Source organism: Podarcis tiliguerta (genome assembly GCF_965153285.1).
Source record: "Podarcis tiliguerta genome assembly, chromosome: 5".
Lineage (NCBI taxonomy): Eukaryota > Metazoa > Chordata > Lepidosauria > Squamata > Lacertidae > Podarcis > Podarcis tiliguerta.
Genome location: NC_139538.1, coordinates 92,843,852 through 92,865,673, shown reverse-complemented (window position 1 = coordinate 92,865,673; position 21,822 = coordinate 92,843,852). Strand labels below are relative to the sequence as shown.

Here is a 21,822-nt window from a genome sequence, read left to right as displayed (position 1 = left end):
CTAAGGGAGCTGGGCATGTTTAGCCTGGAGAAGAGGAGGTTAAGGGGTGACATGATAGCCATGTTCAAATATATAAAAGGATGTCACAGAGAGGAGGGAGAAAGGTTGTTTTCTGCTGCTCCAGAGAAGCGGACACGGAGCAATGGATCCAAACTACAAGAAAGAAGATTCCACCTAAACATTAGGAAGAACTTCCTGACAGTAAGAGCTGTTCGACAGTGGAATTTGCTGCCAAGGAGTGTGGTGGAGTCTCCTTCTTTGGAGGTCTTTAAGCAGAGGCTTGACAACCACATGTCAGGAGTGCTCTGATGGTGTTTCCTGCTTGGCAGGGGGTTGGACTCGATGGCCCTTGTGGTCTCTTCCAACTCTATGATTCTATGATTCTACCTCCAGGGGTGGCTTCATATCTTGCCATTAAGGAGGGCATAGGATACAGGATCAGTGCACAGAAATACAATGAAGGTTGCCAGGGAGTGAGAATTCAAAAAGCAGGGCATTGTCTTGCTGAAGGCTGCAAGGCATACAATGGCCCTTCTGTGCATTGCTGGGAAGTCCCCATGTTCTTTTGGTCTGGAGATCTTTGCTTTGCAAGTCATCCATCACAACCGCACAGTAACCCTGAATTATGGGAAGCCCGGTCCTCCATGGAAGAGACAATTAATGGCCAAAAGAAACACATTTAAATATTCGGTTGACGGACTGTGTATATAATGTGTCTTTAAATCTGTGTCTGTGGTTTGGGGTATTGCTCGAGAGGGTGTGTATATGTGTGTGTGTGTGCATGTGGTGATTTTTAAAAGCGTTCACTAGTGTTTAAAAATTATCTTATTAGGAAAGGAAAAGCAGTCCTTCCATTTAGGAAGCTCTTTTAATGTTCCCCTTAGTGGTATTTAAACTGCTTTTTGCAGGCATGAAATGTACCTTTATGGTCCAAAAGAGAGACGTTCCTATCTAAGGAGATTGGATTTCAACCTCAGTGTTTCAGAGAGATACAGATAACTGGTTCTGATCTAAAATTAAGTGTTTAAAAGACATACATGAAGGCTGCATTCCTAAATTGGGTGGGTGGTGCCAGTAAAAAGTGAAGCCAGATCAACCACGTTACCCAAAGCCCTGCTGGGCTCCTGCAGCAAAGGGAGAAGGGAGCAACATTCTTGCTCTCCTCCATTACATACATTAATGACAAAAACGCTACTGCAGCTACTACTTCACAGATCTTGTGAAGAATCTCGTTGTCATTTTTGCAGAAGCCTTATACAAGCAAGGCAAATAAATATCACTCTTGCTGAAGACTTCAGGATTAACTTTTTAAAAAATAATAATAAATGCAAATTGAAATTGCAACACCCCACCCCAAACAACAACACAAGCTTCCATTTCGCCCATTGTGAGACATGATAATTGAAGCCGGTAGTGTTTGTTCTTGCACAGTTTCTGTTTTCGTTTGCTTGTTTTCGTTTCAATTAGATGTGCGGGTATAAAACATCTGCATGCATACCCAGAACGGAAAATTGAGGAGGAATGGTTGGGTGTAAGAACAGAGAAGTACAGCCAAGCCCCACCTGCTGGTGTGGAGCTCGCATCTGGAAGCCTGTGTGATTGTACCTGCAGCCAGGTTTATTTGGAAAACTCCAGATTAGAACACAAATGTCTAACTTTGATGCACATTCTGTTTTCCTCGGGTACCTTCCTGCCTAGGCAAAACTGGAACACAGGAAACGGCCTTATTTGGGGGCAGATCATCGCTCCATATTGCTCAGCAATTGTGTAACCAGTGACTAACAACAGTTCTCCAGGGTTGCAGGAAGGGAATATTCCCGGCCCTAACTGGAGATGCCAGGGCTACTCTGCCAATGAGCATTAAATCTGCCTTAGATCAAGGATCCCTAATGAAGTGTGGGCTCTGCATTCCAAGCTGCTCTCCTAGGCCAGGATTTTATGGCTTCTTGATATTTCTGCAGAGCTAGAGCTGTGGGTTAAACCACAGAGCCTAGGACTTGCCGGTCAGAAGGTCGGCGGTTCGAATCCCCGCAATGACGGGGTGAGCTCCAGTTGCTCGGTCCCTGCTCCTGCCAACCTAGCAGTTCAAAAGCACATCAAAGTGCAAGTAGATAAATAGGCACCACTTCGGCGGGAAGGTAAACGGCGTTTCCGTGCGCTGCTCTGGTTTGCCGGAAGCGGCTTAGTCATGCTGGCCACATGACCCAGAAGATGTACGCTGGCTCCCTCGGCCAATAAAGCGAGATGAGCGCCGCAACCCCAGAGTCATCTGCGACTGGACCTAATGGTAAGGGGTCCCTTTACCTTTAGAGATGTAAATTTCAATGGTAATTTGTTGGCTGCAGTGGCACAAACAGTTACGCACATACACATATCTATTCCAAACATGGAACTGCCCTGAACAGAAGTTCCAGGTGTTCATCAGAGCACCTGCGGAGAGTTGGGTTGAGGCCTTGAACCCAACAGAAGGAAATACGTCAGGATGTCTGTGTCTGCAGTTGTATAGAAGACAACTAGACTGTGCAGTAAAACAGGTTTCTGGGCTCAAAAACAGAGACTGTGTGTTCCCTAGTGACTAGTGCTTAGTCCTCTTACCACTGAGCCAGTAATGTTCTGAAATATCAGTCCGGATGTAATGGTGGTCTTGTGACGAACCCAGAGAACGTGTTAAAGCAGTGTCTTTGCCAAGGAAATCAGAGGCCGTTCCAGAATACAGATATTCATCTACAAATGGAAAACAAACAGAAACACATTATTTAGGATGAAGGCATGCAGACAGTGGTTGCTCTTATTTTGCAGACAATCTCAAAAGAGGCATGTAGGCCTGTGTTCTCAGAACCGTTGCAAATGTTGTTGTTTTTTCTCCTCCCTGGAGCCAAAAACTTTACTTTCATTTTAAAAAACAACAACCTGCCTAGATTGCTCAGTTACTCCAGCATTCCAGTGGGCACCCAAATGCTCACAATCGGAGAGTGGAGGGCATGACCTCCCATTGTAGGTCCCTTGAATCTGAAATTCAGAGGAGCAAGTGGCAGCTGCAACAAAATGTAGCAGTGTGCCATTCAGTCAGCCATGCCCCTCCTCCATTCCAGTCTGCTTTGCACCCCCACAGCCCCCCAAAACCCAGCCACTCGGATCACACTACTGGGGTGTTTTGGGAGTTTCTCCCACTTAATAGACTTTTTTTAAAAAAAAGATTTACATGCTTCTGCAAATCTCAGGGCTCCACTTAACCTGTGGGTGCTTTGTTCGCATGTGTGGTGCTGTTTTGTTCCAGCCTTTCTCAACCTGTGGGTCCCCAGATCTGGTTGAACTACAACTCCCATCACCCCTAGCTAGCAAGGACAGAGCTCAGGGATGATGGGAGTTGTAGTCCCACAACATCTGGGGGGAAATCAAGGGCACATCAGACATTGAGGGAACGATGCCATTTCCGTATCCAGAGGTTCTGTTCAGACAGCATTCCGAATCCATCTACAAATTCACTTGCATCAGCTGATACTGAAAACCAGGAGCAGCACTTTAAAGCAGAAGACTTGTAAGCAGTTTAATTATTGCATCAAGTGACAGGAAGACAGACAACCCTCCATTCAATAGCTGTGAGCTTGTTGCACTATCCAAAACATGATTTGCATGTAGTATTCCTACCAAGCAAATCCTCTGTCTCTGCTTATTTTTCTATATCCATTTGACCCCATTGTTTTCAAATTATTCCAACACCGTTTGTCATCTGTGGACACCTGAGCTTACCAACTTCTGTACGCACCGTCTATAATGGCTGAACGAACAACTTCAAAACACTTTAAAAAAGAAGTCTAGCGTGAAAATGTCCAAATCCTTGATTTAGGGCCAAACCAGATGTGATTGTAAACATGTGGCTGACATACAAAGCACTAGCTGTGCATTTTATCTCCCCGCCCCCATGCAACATTTAGCAAAACTTATCCGGTCCTGTACTCTTCTCTGCAACTGGCAGCCGATGATATGGAGAGGGGAGGAAGAATGCAGAATGTCAGAGCCCAAGGCAAACTCTTCCAGATAGTATAGAAAGGAAGAGGGGGTAAGATCTCCAGAGGCTGTTTTCAGCATCAGTCATGGTTTTAGCATTACATCTAATGGTGTCTATAGAAATTTGATAAAACGAAGTATGCTTTATGTGTATACAGTCTGCTTATTATTATTATAAACAAACAGAAGAGTGTGTTTTTTTAATTTCCCCATTTTCAGATGACACAAGTCCTTTGTGAAGTGATCACAACACATTCTGAAAGGTAGGAGTCGTAATGAAGAATGAATGGTGTAATTAATGTCTGCTAACTGACAGGCATGCTCAGTGACTGATAAAAGGGTTAAAAGAAACAGCCCATCTTGCTTTAACCTCTGGTGACAAGGACCTTTCAGCACTTGGCTTGTTCTTTGATCTCCTGCATGCCTGTTAGCTCCTATGAAGAGCAAGGAGATCATGGATTGTTAGAAGACAGAGAACATGAAACAGTGAAATAACAGTGGCATACGTAAGAAGCGATGTGCTTGCGTGCATCAGTTAAGTTGTTTGGGTGCACTTTGTCAAGCGGGTTTCCAAAAAAAAGGATAATGTTCATTTAAGTCATTTCCAGATTTATTTCCATTTTGCATCATTAGAGTGTCCTTCCCTTTCAAACGTTGGCTCACACATCAGCTTTTCTCCATGCGATTCTTCCAAAGAATTCCCAGGTGCCATTGCTGCCAAACTTCCACTAAAGGACATCTGAAGTGACTGCAGGAGTTCGGTCTCAGATAAAACAGCTGAGGGCACTCCAAGGAAAGCCCAAAGAGATTCATTAAGAGAGAAAAGTCTCTCTCTCTCTCTCTCTCTCTCTCTCTCTCTCTCTCTCTGTGTGTGTGTGTGTGTGTGTGTACGGAGCAAGAAGAAGACCCTCTCTAGCTGCAGATTTCACAGAGAAACATATACAAGCAACAACAGTTGGAAGCCATTTCTATAGTCCTGCTATCACATCCACCATGTTCATCGGAAAAAACCCCTGAAGGTACCATTAATAGTTGTATAGAAGATGGAATTTGAGGAGATGCAGTTTGTCATAGAATCATAGACTTGTAGAGCTGGGACTCCAATCCCGTGCAATGCTGGAATCTCAGCTAAAGCAGACATGACAGATGGCCATCCAACCTCTGCTTATAAACCTCCAAGGAAGGAGAGTCCACAACCTCCCAAGGCAGTCTGTTCCACTGTCAAACAGCTCTTACTGTCAGAAAGTTCTTCCTGATGTTTTCTGGAATCTCCTTTCTTGTAACTTGAAGCCATTGGTTTGAGTCCTACCCTCCATTGCAACAAGCTTACTCCCTCTTCCACGTGACAGCCCTTGAGATATTTGAAGATGCCTATCATGTCTCCTCTCAGTCTCCTCCACCGCAGATGCAGTGCTGGGGTGCAAATATCCACCCAGCACCCCCAAATTACCACGGTTAGTGGGGATGGGGTGGGCAAGCTGTTCACTGCCAGCCATATAGTTGGCAGAGTGCAGCTTCCATGAGCTGGAGATTAAAGGCTGCCTTTGGCACTGCCACATTGGAGTCTGCTTTAAGTTGCTCCAAGTCTAAGTGGTGGCAGAAAGCTGCTGTACCAATTCCATCTAATGTACGAGAGTCTGCCTTTCCAAATGTTTGTGGTGATGTGGAGAAAGCAGAGCAAACCACACCATGAGCCACTGCACAATAATAAAACAGTTGCCATGCAGGGAGCTTTTGATTTCAGCTGGCCTGGCCTAGGATACGATGATTCTGTACCCAAATCCTGGCACAAAATGAGCACTGTTTTCCACCCTTTGCTGGTGGTACAGAAGCAGTGGATTTTCAATGACTCCTGAGCAGAAGCTTGAACTAAAAGCTGTCAGTTCCCCTGGTCAACCCCAAAGTGCTCAGATCACCTGCCAATCAAGGGAGAGGGAGCAGATGTTACACCACAATTCACATCTGACCTGAAGGGGGCTAAAGCCTTGCCATGGCTGTGGGCAGAAGGTGGACAGAAGATCATACAGGATTTCTGGATCTCAATTATCCAGTAACAAAAAAAGACCACAGTACCAGGAATTCCAGTGAGGAAGAATGCTGTTGCTCTCAAGTTCTGCTTGCGGTCTTCCCGTAGGCATCTGGTAGGGTCCTATGTGAATCGGATGATAGGGATGATGGGCCTTTGACTTGATTCAACAGGTCATGTTATGTTCTCATGCCTATTTTTAATTGACTGATCAATGGACAAGTTGCATATCTCTGAGCCTCAATGTTCCCCTGCTCTAAAATGGAACTTTATGTTTAAGAGTGATGGCGCAACTTGTTCATTAAGACTGTTTATCATCATCATCATCATCATCATCATCATCATCATCTCTAGGCTGCCTTTGGGAAAATGGTTCCTCTCTCAACAGCAGTGATTCTCACTTGTAAAATATCTGCATTAATAGTTGTCTTTGACCAGGTTGTTGTGCATTCCTCCGGCCTATTTTTCACATTTTGTTTGAATCCCTTCCCTGCTGTAACTCAGATGTAGATTTGTACTGATATAGGAAGGCGATCCAGGGTATGGCTCATGGGGTGCCTGACATAGTTGGTTCAGTTCCCTAAACTGCCGGTTTCCATTTGGCTCCACCTCCCTTCGCTTAAATCTTGCCTTGGTTGGTAGGTGTCAGGGAACTGCCATCAGAGCCAGAGGGAGAGGGAGGGCTCCAGAGGGATTCCGGAGAGCGTCTCGGGAGGGAGAGAAGCAGCACATCTTTTGGGGAAGGAAATCAGCACAGCACCAGTGGAGGAGGGGAGCAGATGGGGGAATCAGCGAGGTGGCTCCAAGACTCCTCGCCGGGGACCAGCGGGGAGAGCACGGGTCCCCCAGTGCCCACACCCTCCCTGCGCAGAAGGCTTCCACGCAGGGAGAGTAGGTGAAGACTAGGCGTCAAATAACTTTTATGCTGGAAGAAGTTCTAGGAACGCCCACTGACGGATTCTGCCAGTGACTGAGACAGCCACGGGCAAGTGGCTGTCCAGACAGAAAGGTTCACTCAGGCAACCCACCCAGGTGTGGCGCCGATTTACGCACGAGCAACCCCTAGAACCATTACAGCAGGTATCCTTAAAAACCCGCCTCCCTGGAGTCTCTGGCCACAGGGTTTGCAATTTGAGCCCTGGACACTTGGACACATCCTAAAAGTGGACTCTGTTTGCAGAACAGATTCATTGTTAGATATATTGTGCTTCCACCAACTCAGCTATTGATGCACCCTCTCCTTGTGACATTTCAAAGGTGCAGCAATGTTTCTTAGAACATTGCTTAATTCTATAATAAATCATTGCCTTTGTATCAAAGAAAAGGGAGACTAGGGGAATTTTCCAAGCTGTCTTTAAAGAATGCTTTAGGGTCATTTAAAAGAGGTAAAACATTCCGAGACAGGCAAGTCCTATTGTTGCTGTTTTTTAATAATGGAAGTCTGGGACCTCAGCAGGGTCAGGCAATAGGAATCATCAATCTCGTTATCCGAGAATAAAGGGTGAACATTAGTCATATTCTTTTTATAAATACACTGTGACCAATCCTTCAAAGAAACTTCTCTTTTGGCACAAGTAAGAATGCCAGGGTGGATCTCTCTTATCTTCTGTAAAGCATACAACTTGATGGACAAGTAATGAAAATGTGGAGGTGCTCAGAAACAATAACTGTGACAAAGATAGCCAAAGTACATGCAGAAACAGAGGAATTAGTCTTACAGGGCATGACAGCGAGTCTCTGACTCTACTCAAAGCTATGATTCAAAGTCAGGAAGAAGACCGGGCGATATTGCACATTCATGCCGTGTATTACAGTGCAAGCTTAATCATGTCTACGCAGAAGTACCGTAGGTCCTATTCCTTTCAATGACTTCATTACTTCCAAGTAAGTGGGGCTAGGTTAGCAGCCATTTTTGTACACAGGGTTGTGTCGAAATTTCTCAGAAAAAAATGATTTTCTGACCAAATCCTTCATTCCACAATATGAGCTAAAAAGGGTTTCATTCTACATTGAGGGAGCCAAAATACCTTAGAGGAAGAAAATATCAGCCCCCCCCCAATCTATTTGACAAATTCCCACTCACCCTAATTGTGCCACCTACAAATAGAGTAGAGAATTTGGGGGAGTTGTTTTCACTCAGCCCTAGTAAGAAACAGGTCTTTCTGCAAGTGAATGTGTGTCCCTTAGGGCTTGTCCACACTTTACTTTTGCTCGCTTCCAGGCACAGGTCCATGCTTTGATGCTCCGAGTAATTTTAATTTTCTTTCTTTCTTTTTTGCCCTGGAGCTTTTCCCATGAAAACCCTCTCTTTAAAGCTGGAGCACGACAAATGGCAATTCTGGTTTTCCTTGGATTGCTGGTTGCTCCAGTTCAGCTTTAAAGAGCAGGTTTTCATGGAGACTGCTCTGGAGGTGGAAAAGAGCACTCAGAAATGGAGCTTTACAGCATGGCCTGTGCCTGGAAAGCGATGAAGAAAGGTCAGTGTGGAGAAGCCCAGAGAGAAATGCACACACAAATACAACATAAATGAAGGAGCTTGGAAAAACTGGCTATGTTGATTATGACAGGCATATTCTTAAAATACATTCAAATACACGGGACGGGAGGTGGCGTTGTGGTCTAAACCACTGAGCCTCTTGGGCTTGCTGATCAGAAGGTCGGTGGTTCGAATCCCCAAGACGGGGTGAGCTCATATTGCTCTGTCCCAGCTTCTGCCAACCTAACAGTTCGAAAGCACACCAGTGCAAGTAGATAAATAGGTACCACTATGGCGGGAAGGTAAACAGCATTTCCATGCACTCTGGCTTCTGTCACAGTGTCCTGTTGCACCAGAAGCGTTTTAGTCATACTGGCCACATGACCCAGAAAAACTGTCTGAAGACAAAAACCAGCTCCCTCAGCCTGAAGCAAGATGAGCACCGTACCCCATTGATTGGACTTAACTGTCCAGGGGTCCTTTACCTTTTACCTTTTTTTTTACTACAAATAAATTGGATAAGTATTTCATATGAAGCTGCATAGTATTGCTCTAGCTCAGATATGACTGGAAGCAGCTCATAATAACCATAGAAGAGTGTGGGATATCCAGGCTAATGTAACCAACATGCTTAACTCTAATTAATGCATAAGGGGTTAAGACCATAGAGTAAGCTGTCCTGCCAGGCTAGGTCACCCCACTTACCTTGGGAGGAAGGGCTACCAAGCTCTTGGTTCTCCCATTGTACCATGTGAACCCTACCAGCAAGGAGGTCTAAACTGGGGTGCACGGCTTAAGTAAGCCATTTTTATATTTCTATACAAATAATTTTAAAACTCTCGCTACTTTGGAACTGCCCGGGTTTTACTGCCCGTCTTTTCTGAATGCTGTGTGAAAAAGCACATGTATCTGAGCTTTGAAGAGTTTGTAAGAGGTCTTAACTTACCAAACATGTGGCCCCTTTCTATGCTAAGGGAAGCAGGAAGCAACTTATATTTCAAAGCTCTAACAGTCTATATTCCTGCATTGTATTTTGCTGCATATTTTGTGATTTCAAATCTCTGCTAGGGCTCTCTCACCAAAGAGCAGTTGCTCCAAACCTGGATCTTAATCATCCAAGGAATTATCCTTTTAATCTTACCTAGTATATTTCACCAAAATACTAAAAACCAATAAAGAACTTGCTGGATCGTGCCAGTGGCTTATCTAGTCCATGACTCCCATTCCTCCTGCATTTTCTAGCAACTGGTATTCAGAGGTATATTTCTTCATGTAGGTATTTTGGCATTTATTTATAGACAGCTTTCAAGTGTTTGCCTCATATGCGGCTTTCAAGTGCGTGCATCGTAATACCTATGACAACCTTGCAAAGGAAGGTTGCCATTATTGGCCTAATGCTGGAGACAGGAGAGGGGGAAAGTGAACTGAGTCTTAGTTTGCCATATAGCAGGTTCATTACAGGAAAGGGAACTTCCTGGTTCATAAGAGTCACTCAGCCAATATGCAACACCAGCTTTTAAGCTGAATGTTCTTTTTATACCAGGATGAGCGGGAAATCATTGCTTCTGCTAAACTCTTACCTGCCATGACAGATGCAAACGGCTGCTGAGGATCAAAAGGACATTTCAGTCTGCCAGACTCCAAGTTGTGAGCATCAAATCTAAACGCCACATCCTGTGTAAAAAGGATATTTTCATTAGTCCAGGAGCAGTCTGATTTCTAACGTAAAAGCCCATATAGGAAAAGGCAGCAAACTGAATTATACGGCTCATATTTTCTTTGCCGTTTTCTATAGCTGCCTAATATTGCCCTTTCATGTGCAGATTTATGTTCTTGTCTCTGAAAAGCAAAGCATTAAACTGGTGATGCTGTATATCTTACAAGTCAGCCTAGTTTGGGCAAGGGGAGAGCTCTGTCAAGCTGCGTAGCAATGGGATGCTCAGTGATTGCTCTGCTCGTTCACAGTACAGTGGTGCCTCGCAAGACGAAATTAATTCGTTCTGCGAGTTTTTTTCGTTATGCGAGTGTGTATTGTGTGTATTTCGTTATGCACCACTGTGTATTGACGGTTTCCCATAGGAATGCATTGGCGGTTTTTAAAAAAAGGCGCAAGACGTTTCGTCTTGCGAAGCAATCCCATAGGGAAATCCGTCTTGCGAAGCAACTCAGAAAACGAAAAACTCTTTCGTCTTGCGAGTTTTTCGTCTTCCGAGGCATTCGTCTTGCGGGGCACCACTGTACAAGGTTTACACTGTGCTCAATGGAGCCACAGCCTGGTCACAACATATATGTGTATTGACATGTTTATCATCCTAAAAGCAAAGGCAGGCACAGCGTAACAGGACAACTCACATAAAAGTTTCCCCACAACTTTGCAGCTGAACTGACAGGCTGGTCTTGTACTTTCCACCCCCTTCAACTCAACTGCCTGGCTACTACTCTTGCCTCCTGCAGTGAGGGAAGGTGAAGGAGGCATCCCACCAGTCACAGAAGTGAAAGGACTGCCCATTCCTCCATTCCCTTGAAGCTGTCCCAGAAACTCCAGTGGGTGCAGAATGCTGCAGCGAGGCTCCTCATGGGGTCTCTGCCATGGGAGCATATTCACCCTGTGCTTTTCAAGCTGCACTGGCTCCCGGTGGAGTACAGGATCAGATTTAAGGTGCTGCTTTTGACCTTTAAAGCCCTTCGCGGCCTAGGACCCTCGTACCTACGGGACCGCCTCTCCTGGTATGCCCCACGGAGAGCCTCAAGGTCCACAAATGACAACACCCTAGTGGTCCCGGGCCCTAAGGAAGTTAGATTGGCTTCAACCAGAGCCAGGGCCTTTTCAACTCTGGTTCCGGCCTGGTGGAACGCTCTGCCTCATGAGACCAGGGCTCTGCAGGATCTGATTTCTTTCCGCAGGGCCTGTAAGACAGAGTTGTTCCGCCTGGCCTTTGGCTTGGAGCCAATTTGACTCCCTCCCTCCCTCTCTTTCTTTTTTCTTTTCCTTCTCCTCCTGCGATGAGGCTACATTTTAATATTTTAATGTTCCATTTTTTAATGTTGTATTTTACTTTTGTTTTTAAGTTGTAATCATTCATCTTGTTTTTATTATTGCTTGTAAGCCGCTCTGAGCCCGGCCTTGGCTGGGGAGGGCGGGGTATAAATAAAAATTATTATTATTATTATTATTATTATTTGCAGCATGGTGAGCCCGATCCTCTCACTTTGTGCTGGGATCCAAGGAAGGGAAAGAGGGAAGGGCACTACCTCTTCCCGGGCCCATGCAAAAAACCAGGACATTCTCTACAGCTGTCTCTGGCTGGAGAAGGTGGTAGCAGATGCAGGAAAAGGAGAGTCTCTGGAGAATGGAGGTGTTGGTGCTTAGGGAAAAGACTTGACACCTGAACTCAGAGTTCATATCTGCCGGTTCAGTTGTGAATTGAGGCTGCTCCTTTTCTTCACGACTCTCTTCACCTGAACGGTGCCAGGAGACTGCTTTGAAAGACTAACATGCTATAACGAAAGACTAACTATTCAAACCTTTTACATGCAAGGTTCCTGATTAAAAATGTGTGGGATGACTGGTCAATGATAACATAAGCTTGCAAGGCCCAAACCTGAAGGGTTTGGGGTGTCCTGGAGGGCAAGGCAGTTGGTGGCAATAGCAACATGGAACTGCCATGTTCCAAAGAAGTATACCTGTTAAGATCAGCTGCAGGAAGGAACAGCCAGGGATAGCTGCACTCTTCCTACCCACTTTGTAAGCTCCCCGGGGGCTTCTGGCTGAAACTCTAGTCTGATTCAGCCGGGTAGGTCTCACATCTGTAAGTTTTACGATAACCAAAGGCACGGCCATCTTGCTTCCATGAAATTAGACTTGGCATCGACTGCAATGGCAGAAGGCCTAGATTTTTTAATCTCCTTGTGCTGAACTCTCTGACCCTTCTGGAGAGAGCCTTGCATAGTTTAAAACCAGGTTGTAAGCCATCTGATTTCCAGCCAGACATTTATCTTTCTACAGAATGGCCCAAGACGGCAGGTAGCTGGCAGGTCTCAAAGGCTGACCAGCAGGCATGAAAAGCTCATTAGAGGAAGGAAGAACATTTTGAGATTTTTGCTTCCACAACAGGAGATTAGAGTCTCAATTCGCAACAAATCGCAAGTGTGTTGTTTGATAATTACAAAGATTAGGATAATGGTCATCTGGCCCTTTGAAGCTACAGAATTAGATAGAAAGAACTTGGCACCACAGCACAGCTTGGCTTTTGTGTAGAGGAAGCCTACTGCAGCTATGAGGCTCTTGCACGATAAATTCCTTCTCTCCCACTCCCCCCCCCTTTTGTTTTTGTCTCAATGGGGTGCTGACTATGTGTCTCAGAGTCATTCCCACCATCAGAGGCAGCCTTCATTTATCTATCTATTTATTTATTTACACATTAAAAGCTTTCAGAATCTGCCCTTCAGCTAAAGGTCCTGAGGCGGAGGACCATAAACATTCAAAATTAAGCATTAGCAACATGATGCAAAAGCAGAAACAAAATACAACACTGTTTCATTAAATGTGCAATCAATCTCTAAACAAAACCCACACAGTGGTGGAGAACTCTCTATCCCCAGCACACCTAATGGAGGCATGACACGCCTTGCCATTCCTTTACTTAATATTATTATTGCTCAATTTCTGTAGCATCCGTGTAGAACGTACTTTGGAATGCTCATTCCATGTATCCTCTAACAAGCTCTGGGCCACATTCAACTAAAGAGTTGTGCCAGTGGTGGCTAGTGCAATGAGCCCCGAAAGTGCAGCAAGACTCCCACTCCCAGATGGAACAATCGACCAAGACTGGCTTCCACTCTAAGGATGGAGAGAGGTCCAGAGAGAAACATGTTTTAGCAGACTGGAGTTGCCAATATCCAAATCCAGCTCTCTAGCCTGCCCATTTAAATGGATCTAGTGTGCTTCCTTTCTCTGGCTACCATTCCCTGCTGTGGAAGGTCACGCAAGCCATCTGGGTTCAATGGGCCCGTTGCACCATTAATCACCCACAAAAGCCAGCCTGTGCAGAATGATATTAATCACCTTGTTTGAGCGCAGAGGTTTGCTAACGTGCAATATGCACACATCAAAAATGTGAGAACATGAGTTCTTACACGACTGGCAAAAACTTAACATTGCCCCATTGTTTGTATAAAGGGCTGTCAGATCATTTTTTATATGGCCATAGACTGTATTTTCAAGGGAATGATGGATGCGAGGGAAAGTTAGAGCCATTCCTTGTCATGCACCATTTGGGAGTGGATTAAATTACCTCTTTGTGTGTTCCAAGCTCTATGTAGCCACAGACCGGGTGGAAAGCTCCCGTACCGCAGACATAAACATGGGTCCTGTTGTAAGGCTGTAGGACTCTGATGAAGTTGGCACATTCTGTCTATTGTGGAAAGAAGGGCAGAAATTATTCATCATCATTAGCTATGCAATATTCCATTCCATTGCCAGGCCAATATACTTCATGATGCCGAGGAAGGTTTGAAACAACTTGTGGAAATGTCTGGCAGAAAGCCGGCAAACAGGGCTTATTGTTTTAAAACTAAACATTGCATAACACCCAGCTTTCACACCAAACCATAGTTAAGGAAGCTGAACTGTGGCTTGGCGTCTGAATTGACAAACCATGATTTGTGATTGGGGAGTCTACCACAATCACAAATCATCGTCTGAAGTGGGTTTGCAAACCGTAGTTTGCGCTAAATATAGTCTGGTGGGACATGCAAACCAATAAATAACTGCACTACTTGATGGAAGCAATGGATTTGCAGAGATGGAGTGGGAAGAGAAAGCCAATGAACAGCTCAGAACAACTGTTTGAGCGCTGCACATCTAAAAGCTCATACCATGGAATCAAGGATTGGGTTCTAAATTTTTAGTGTCCGTGCTGGCTCCAGGTTTCAGGGAAAATAGATGCTGCCTTGTTCCAAGTCAGACCATTAGCTCAGCATTGTCTATGCCAGGCATAGGCAAACTCAGCTCTCTAAATGTTTTGGGACTACAATTCCCATCATCCCTGACCACTGGTCCTGTTAGCTGGGGATGATGGGAGTTGTAGTCCCAAAACATCTGGAGGGCCGAGTTTGCCTATGCTTGGTCTATACTGATAGCATTTCAGACAAAGGAGATTCTCAGCCCTACCTAGAGATAATGGGGATGGAGGTTGAGACCTCTTCCCTTGGGCAAGTGTGGTTTATATATAACCTAGTCCAAGCATAGACAAACTCCGGCCCTCCAAATGTTTGGGACTACAATTCCCATCATCCCTAGCTAACAGGACTAGTGGTCAGGGATTATGGGAATTGTAGTCCCAAACATCTGGAGGGCTGGAGTTTCCCTATGCCTGACCTAGTCCATCTCCTTTGATCTCAGGGCAGGGCACATAATTCCCATAAAGCGTACTTAATGATCTATAATGTCATCATTATATTCAAGAAATGTCCTCAGTGGGTCCCCCTCCCTGAGTGGGTCTATCTCCTCCTCGCTGAGATCTCCACTGGCCATTTAGGGGTCCCCCCTCTCTTTCTCTTCCCAGTACTCACAACCACCCAGAAGCTGGGTGCTCTGGTGGCTGGCTCTTGCCACAGCTCGCAACCTCAGAAGAGACCAGTAAGCAGGCAGAGATGTCAATGAGGCTCTGGGGATCAACGGTGTGCCCCCCCCCCCAAGGATGTGGTCCTCAGCAGCTGCCCAACAAAGCCTCCCACTGCCCAATGGTTTGGTATGACATCCAAACTAAGCTACTGGGGAAGAAAATGGTCTGGTTTGGACAGGTGGGGAGAAATGGAGAAATTAAGAACAGTTGTGCCCAGAGGATTGTGGGGCTTTAGCTCAGCACAGTGTTTGTTTGGCATTCAGGAGATCCATTGTTCAATTCTCATCTTCTTTATTGAAGCAACTCAGGCAAGAGCACGTTTATCTGTCTGCGACTTGTGACTGTTAGAGACCACAGCACTGGGCTTGAGGGACCAATTGTCTTCTCCTGCATAAGCCAGCATCATGGGTTGGTTAAAAAATAATAATATTCTGCCATCAACCAATTACTGTAATATTAATGCACAAGTCTGCTTTGGTTAATATGCTGTGCTCTGCACGTTCCTAGCAGAAATTGGCTTTTTCAACAGGCGTAAATGAAAATGAAGTAAATCCACATAATTTACAACTCTCACGGACTTCAAAGAGCTTATGCTGAATGATGGAAACCTACAAGCTCCATTCTGTAATGAATACTCCCCCTTCAACAGGGAGCATTGCCACAGTTCCACTTCAGTCAACGTTGTCCTTGAAGCGCCTTTATTATGCCTTGTTGTGATGGATCAGAGCATCTATTATGAAATACACATTCAAAAAAGAGAATGGAAGGAAACCCTGCCTTACCAAGGCTTGACTCTTGTGCATCAATCACTCTGTATCAGTTGGCTTCAATTTCTTAACATCCCATCATGCTTGAACATGACTAAGGTACTAGAGCTGAGCTGAGGTTTGAGGTCCCGTCCCTCCTGCCTTTATCAAAAAATAATAATTGAAGGAGGCAGTGGGGTAAAAGGGAGGATGAAGAAAAGAAACCATTTTGGAGTGAGGTATATATAGATCCCAGAGGGTGATAAACAATTGGTGACTTTTTACTTGATTCCTTTTTCAGAATTATCATCTATGCCAGGCATAGGCAAACTCCAGCCCTCCAGATGTTCAGGACTACAATTCCCATCATCCCTGACCACTGGCCCTGTTAGCTAGGGATGATGGGAATTGTAGTCCCAAACATCTGGAGGGCGGAAGTTTGCCTATGCCTGGTTTATGCTGCCACTTTCACCAACAGAAATACAACTGGTGACCCACTGGGTCACCCATCTTCTCGATGTGTCTCTATCTGAAGGTCACGGCGTCAGGATGTAGGATTGCTCCACAGGGAGTCTTGGCATTAAAGACGGTGACTCCACCACCTTTCTCTTCCAAACAATGCTTCACATTGCATTCAGTGGGGTTTAACTGGGGACAAGACTGCAGCCGAAACCAACAAACAGATTTTAAACAGTGCCCACACAACTGAAGGCAGTTTCCATCTCCATGTATTGTACTTACCTGTGCATCTTTCCCAGCTAGTTTGCATAAATCCACCTTGTCCTTTGTTGCTGGCCAATAGATCTGCAATCAATTTAGAACAGGTGTTTTAGTATCAGAAGATTTCACAATTGATATAGGTAAGGGTTTTGGTGTTGTTGTTGTTTTGCATATCAGCATTTCTGTTCTTCCTTCAAGGAACTCAAAGAAAGGTTGGGGTAAAAAAATCATGTCCAGAACTCCCTCCTTGCAGACACAGATCTCTATGTAGAAAGGCATTCACATTAAGCTGAGCAGATACTCTTTCCCCCACTTTGCAACTGGCCTTGTAACTCATGCACAGCAGCACGCAGGATGTGACCCATTCTTCTTGATCTTCTCAGGGTCGTGTCCCACAAGGTGCTCACAAATGCAGCTGACTTCAGGACCCTCTTTTTACTTGCCTATCAGAATTTATCGTGCTTCAAGCGGTACATGTTTGAGGAACCCTCAGCGAACATTAATGGGGTCCTTCATTTTTATCCTCACAATCCCCACCCCACCCCCAATGCAGGTGAAACAAAATCTCTTGTTTGAGGCAGCACAGTGAATCTGTTCTTGAAATCTAATTCCAGTAATTTTCCATAAGTCATATTTGGAGGAAAATACAGATTACACTGACCTCACCTCTCTAGCTCACTACTGGGGTGATGTTAATGCTTCAAAAGCTCTTATTAAGAATTTTTTTTTTTTTTTTACAATGCTCAGATCAGAAACGGGCCTTTCCAAATGTCAAAACATACAAGACCATTCTTTAGCTTGATTCTTTAAAAGGATTTAATAGCAGTGCAGTGATAACTGATTATTCAGTAGGATAATGTCCATTAGTATTAGCTAATGTCCAGTATCATGGGAATCATCCATTAGTATTCTCCCAGGATGACCACTTGGAAGAACATCTAAACTGACTACTTAGAGAAACCTAATCCATGCCAAATAAACAATTAATCTACATTTTTACAGCAATCTCACATATTGGAGTCTTTTAACTGCTTTAAACCTTTGACTGAAACTAGAAGCACATTAACAGTGTAATCAGAAATGGGATTCAGAGGAGGAGAAAGGCATCAAATCTACGACCACATACCATATTTTTCGCTCTATAAGACACACTTTTTTCCTCCTAAAAAGTAAGGGGAAATGTATGTGCATCTTATGGAGAGAATGCAAGCTGCGCAGCTATTGCTGAAGCCAGCAGAGCAAGAGGGAGAGCTGCGCAGCACCTCTTGCTGTGATGCCTTCACAGTGATGCACGATGAGGGACAGAAGGGAGCTCTTACGGAGCCCCTTCTGTCCCTCATTCTGCTTTGCTGGGAAGCCAGCAGACCAAGAGGCGCTGCACAGCTCTCCCTCTTGCTCTGCTGGGTTCAGCAGAGCAGAGCAGCGCCTCTTCAGTAAAGCGGGAGGAGGAAAGGAAGGGGCTCCGTAAAGGCTCCCTTCCTTTCCTCCTCTCGCTTCGCTGAAGAGTGTCGCTTCGTCTCACCTGCCTCCTCCAATCCCCCCAGCAGGGACAACGCTGCTAAGCGGCCAGCAGATCCAGCTTCCCCAAAGAGGCAGATGGACCGGTGGCTCCTTAGCCTGATCCTCCCTCCTCCTTCCTCTTCAACAATATTAGATTCCTCCTCTAAAAACTAGCTGCGTCTTATGGTCGGGTGCATCTTATACAGCGAAAAATACAGTATATTTGAAAGAGGTCTCCATGTGTGTTCGGAGTGGGGAAGTCTCATAACTTCTTATTGCTCTAGCTTCAGGCTGCTGTTGTAAAGCGGCCAAGAATTATGCCTCTTAGGAGAGCTGCAGGGTTTGGATCCCAAAGATCCTAAACTGCGCCCACCCTGCCCCCAAATGCCCCATTTCAGGATTTTCTGCTTGCTACCAGTGATGGAAAAACCAGCGGCAGTAGCTTTCTGTCTGCCTTGGGCAAAGCTGGACAGAACCCCCATAACTGCTGGTGCTTTTTTCTGCCAGCAGAGATCACTGGAGAGACAAGTATATGCAATGCCAATCTCCTCCACCCATCACCATTGGGGTTTAAGATTGCACTATATTGTATAAGGCCACATCCTGCAGACACTTAGACACAAATCTAATTAAAGTCAAAGGGACCTATAGCCGAGTAGACATTTATAGGTTTCCAGTGTTAATCAGTGAGATTTGATTAACCAGGGAAAGTGAGATCTGATTAGCCAGGGAAAACACCTCACAAGCATTTGACACCATAACATTGTTTTGTACTTTTCTAAACTACTAGGTGGGATGTGGGTGGCGCTGTGGTCTAAACCACAGAGCCTAGGGCTTGCCGATCGGAAGGTCAGTGGTTCGAATCCCCGCGACGGGGTGAGTTCCCATTGCTTGGTCCAAACTCCTGCCAACCTAGCAGTTTGAAAGCACGTCAAAGTGCAAGGAGATAAATAGGTACCACTCCGGCGGGAAGGTAAATGGCGTTACCGTGCACTGCTCTGGTTCGCCAGAAGCGGCTTAGTCATGCTGGCCACATGACCTGGAAAAACTGTCTGCGGACAAATGCCGGCTCCCTCAGCCAATAAAGCGAGATGAACACCGCAACCCCAGAGTCGTGGGGTCAGGGGTCCCCTTACCTTTACCTTTTTAAACTACTAGGACTTTATATAATCCCTATTAAATTGTTTGCATGAAGAAAATTTTAGAGATTGTTCTGAAAAACGCTTCCTTGCCAGCAGCACAGCTTCGAAGAAGTTACACAATATTCTTGTTTAAAGCACAATTTCCTGTTCCCAAACAAACGTTTCCGACCCACAATGCTCCAAAGAGCAATAGCTTGTGATGTATTCTCTCTCTGTCTGTGACAGGTGGGAGGCCAAAGCAGCTGATGCACAAGAGGGTTCTGGGGAAACGTCTCCTCCATTTATCTCTGTGTCCAGATGTGGCTGAGGCTCCCGGAACACACAGAGCCTGAGCATTGGCAGCTGGTCAAAGGTTTGTTGCTCCTTGATAGCACACTCATTACAGCAGACGTCATGGGCGGATCCCGCAAACAGTTCCACAGCAATAATCAGAACGCCTCCTATCCTTGCTTAGCCTCCTGAGCAGTGTGGTGTCTCATGCAACTATCTCAAGATAAATATTTCAAATGCTCTTAGATTATTATTATTATTTTCACATGATACTTAGGAAATATCCTAACCACGCTCCACCATGTCATTGTGGTAATGTCATTAACTTTGGGGAGCAATTTTGTGGGTAAGCTAGAAGCTACACAGCCCACAATACGGACAGGGGGAAACCACCTTAGGCACGGACCACATTTGTCCTTTTCAAATTGCTCTTAAAAGCACAGCATTTCAATATTGTACAATAAATGATGTTGGTTTAGACACCGGGTTGGTCAACACTTTTCCGGGCAAACCCTCAAACTGCCTCTATACGCATGCCTCTTTCCAATAGAAACAGAAGACTCTGTATAATTCAGATTTATTTGCAGGGACTTAAACAATAAAAACACGCTTATTTGTTCAGCAGACCTAATTCCCACTTCAGATCACGGGATCCATCTGAAATATCATATGGCAGCGTTTCCAAGTCATTTAACACTCGTATCATTTGCAGGAAGGCATTTAATATTCCAATTTACTGCTTTGGTCCCCAGAGGCTACCTGTAACGGAACGTATTTTGTCAGATGACTCTGAATTCCGAGGCACACAAAGGACACGCTTGAAGCCCACACAGCTCCCCATGTGTGCGGAGGAAAGCCTGGAGCAAGGCCGGGTGGCACCCAGCCAAGGCAAACCACGGTCAGTCTAAACACAGCGCAGCACAAACACCACATTCTGACACTTATTTGCTACTGGGGAGTACCTTTCAAGCGCTGAAGTCTTTCAAGTGAGTTTGATATACACCAAGCCCAGCAGGAATGGGACATGTATCGTGACCAGGGGTGCAACTACAAAGAGCAATTAAAGAGGAAGGCGGACAGGCAGAGATTCCTTCGAGACCGTCGTTCCAAAAGCCAGACCTATAAATCTGCCCTGGGGGACTGAAATAGGTAGGGTGGGCTGCCAAAAGACTGGGGCACCCACAGATCCCATGGGGATCGCTAGGGAGGCATAGGAGCTCAGAATAGTAGTTTACCTTTTATAGTAATTAAAATATGCTGCTCCGTAGCGATGGCCCATAATGATAAGCTTGGGAGAGAAGCTTATCAGAAACAGACAGACTCTTCTGCAAAACTGTAAACAGAACCTGCAATTTCTTCCTGCGTGTAACTAACCACAGCCCAAGGAGGACCAGAGGCTGCCAGAGCTGATCGGAGGATATGCTCCTATGTTTGTTTACTCACTCGAAAAAGCGGCAAGTGTTTGTGCAGAAGGAGAAGCCGCAGGAATGAAATTAGTGTTCCTCTTCGGCAGCTTTGACATGTAATGCGGAGCATCGTTCTTACAGCATTTACTGTGTGCCAAATGCTTTGCTATAGAGCCTGTAGTACAAATCTCACCTCTGACATGACCTAGAGGTTCAGCGGGTACAGGGCTGCTTCTGAGAACATCAGCCGCGCACCTTCTTTTGTGATGCAAAACATCATGCCATGACACCAATTCCCAGCCCTGCAAACACTGCACTTTGTGAAGTGGATTGAGTATTGAGGAACTATGAGCAGGATGACCTCCTGTCCCATGTTTTGTACTGCTAAATGCTATCAGGCAGTGAGGGTCAAACTTGGCCCTCCAGCTGTTTTTGGGACTACAATTCCCATCATCCCTGAACACTGGTCCTGTTAGCTAGGGATGATGGGAGTTGTAGTCCCCAAACAGCTGGAGGGCCAAGTTTGGCCATCACTGCTATAGGGCAAGAGAGGCCCTCAGATATTGCAGGATTCCAGCTCCCATCATCCCTGGCAAGATCTGGAGGGCCACAAAGGATGGGATAAGCTTCAGAACTGCTACTTAGGACCAGTAGCCATGATGGGTGGACCCACATCATACCCACATGTAGAGCACATGGCTTTACCCAAAGAATCCTGGGCACTGTAGTTTGCTAAGGGTGCTGGGGATTGTGGCCCTGGTACACATCCCAGGATTCTTTCGGGGAAGTCATATGCTTTGAATGTGTAATGAATATGTGGTGTGGATCTGCCCAATAACTGCTACGTTATTTAGTTCCAGCCTTAACCAGAGATGCTGACTTCTCTGTCTCTGCTGAGCCAC

At 45.4% G+C, this 21,822-nt stretch overlaps 1 protein-coding gene across 1 annotated transcript in view; it reads right to left on the bottom strand.

Moving 5' to 3' along the window:
* The window catches only part of SEMA3D (semaphorin 3D), a 182,790-nt gene that overhangs the window by 85,143 nt on the left and 75,825 nt on the right, over positions 1-21,822 (bottom strand). Inside the window, exons 4-7 of the mRNA XM_083440752.1 lie at positions 16,624-16,686; positions 13,805-13,924; positions 10,091-10,184; positions 2,596-2,724 (exon numbers count right to left, since the gene is read on the bottom strand). Of these exons, the coding sequence (XP_083296878.1) occupies positions 2,596-2,724; positions 10,091-10,184; positions 13,805-13,924; positions 16,624-16,686 (406 nt within the window). The remainder of the gene's footprint in view (positions 1-2,595; positions 2,725-10,090; positions 10,185-13,804; positions 13,925-16,623; positions 16,687-21,822) is intronic.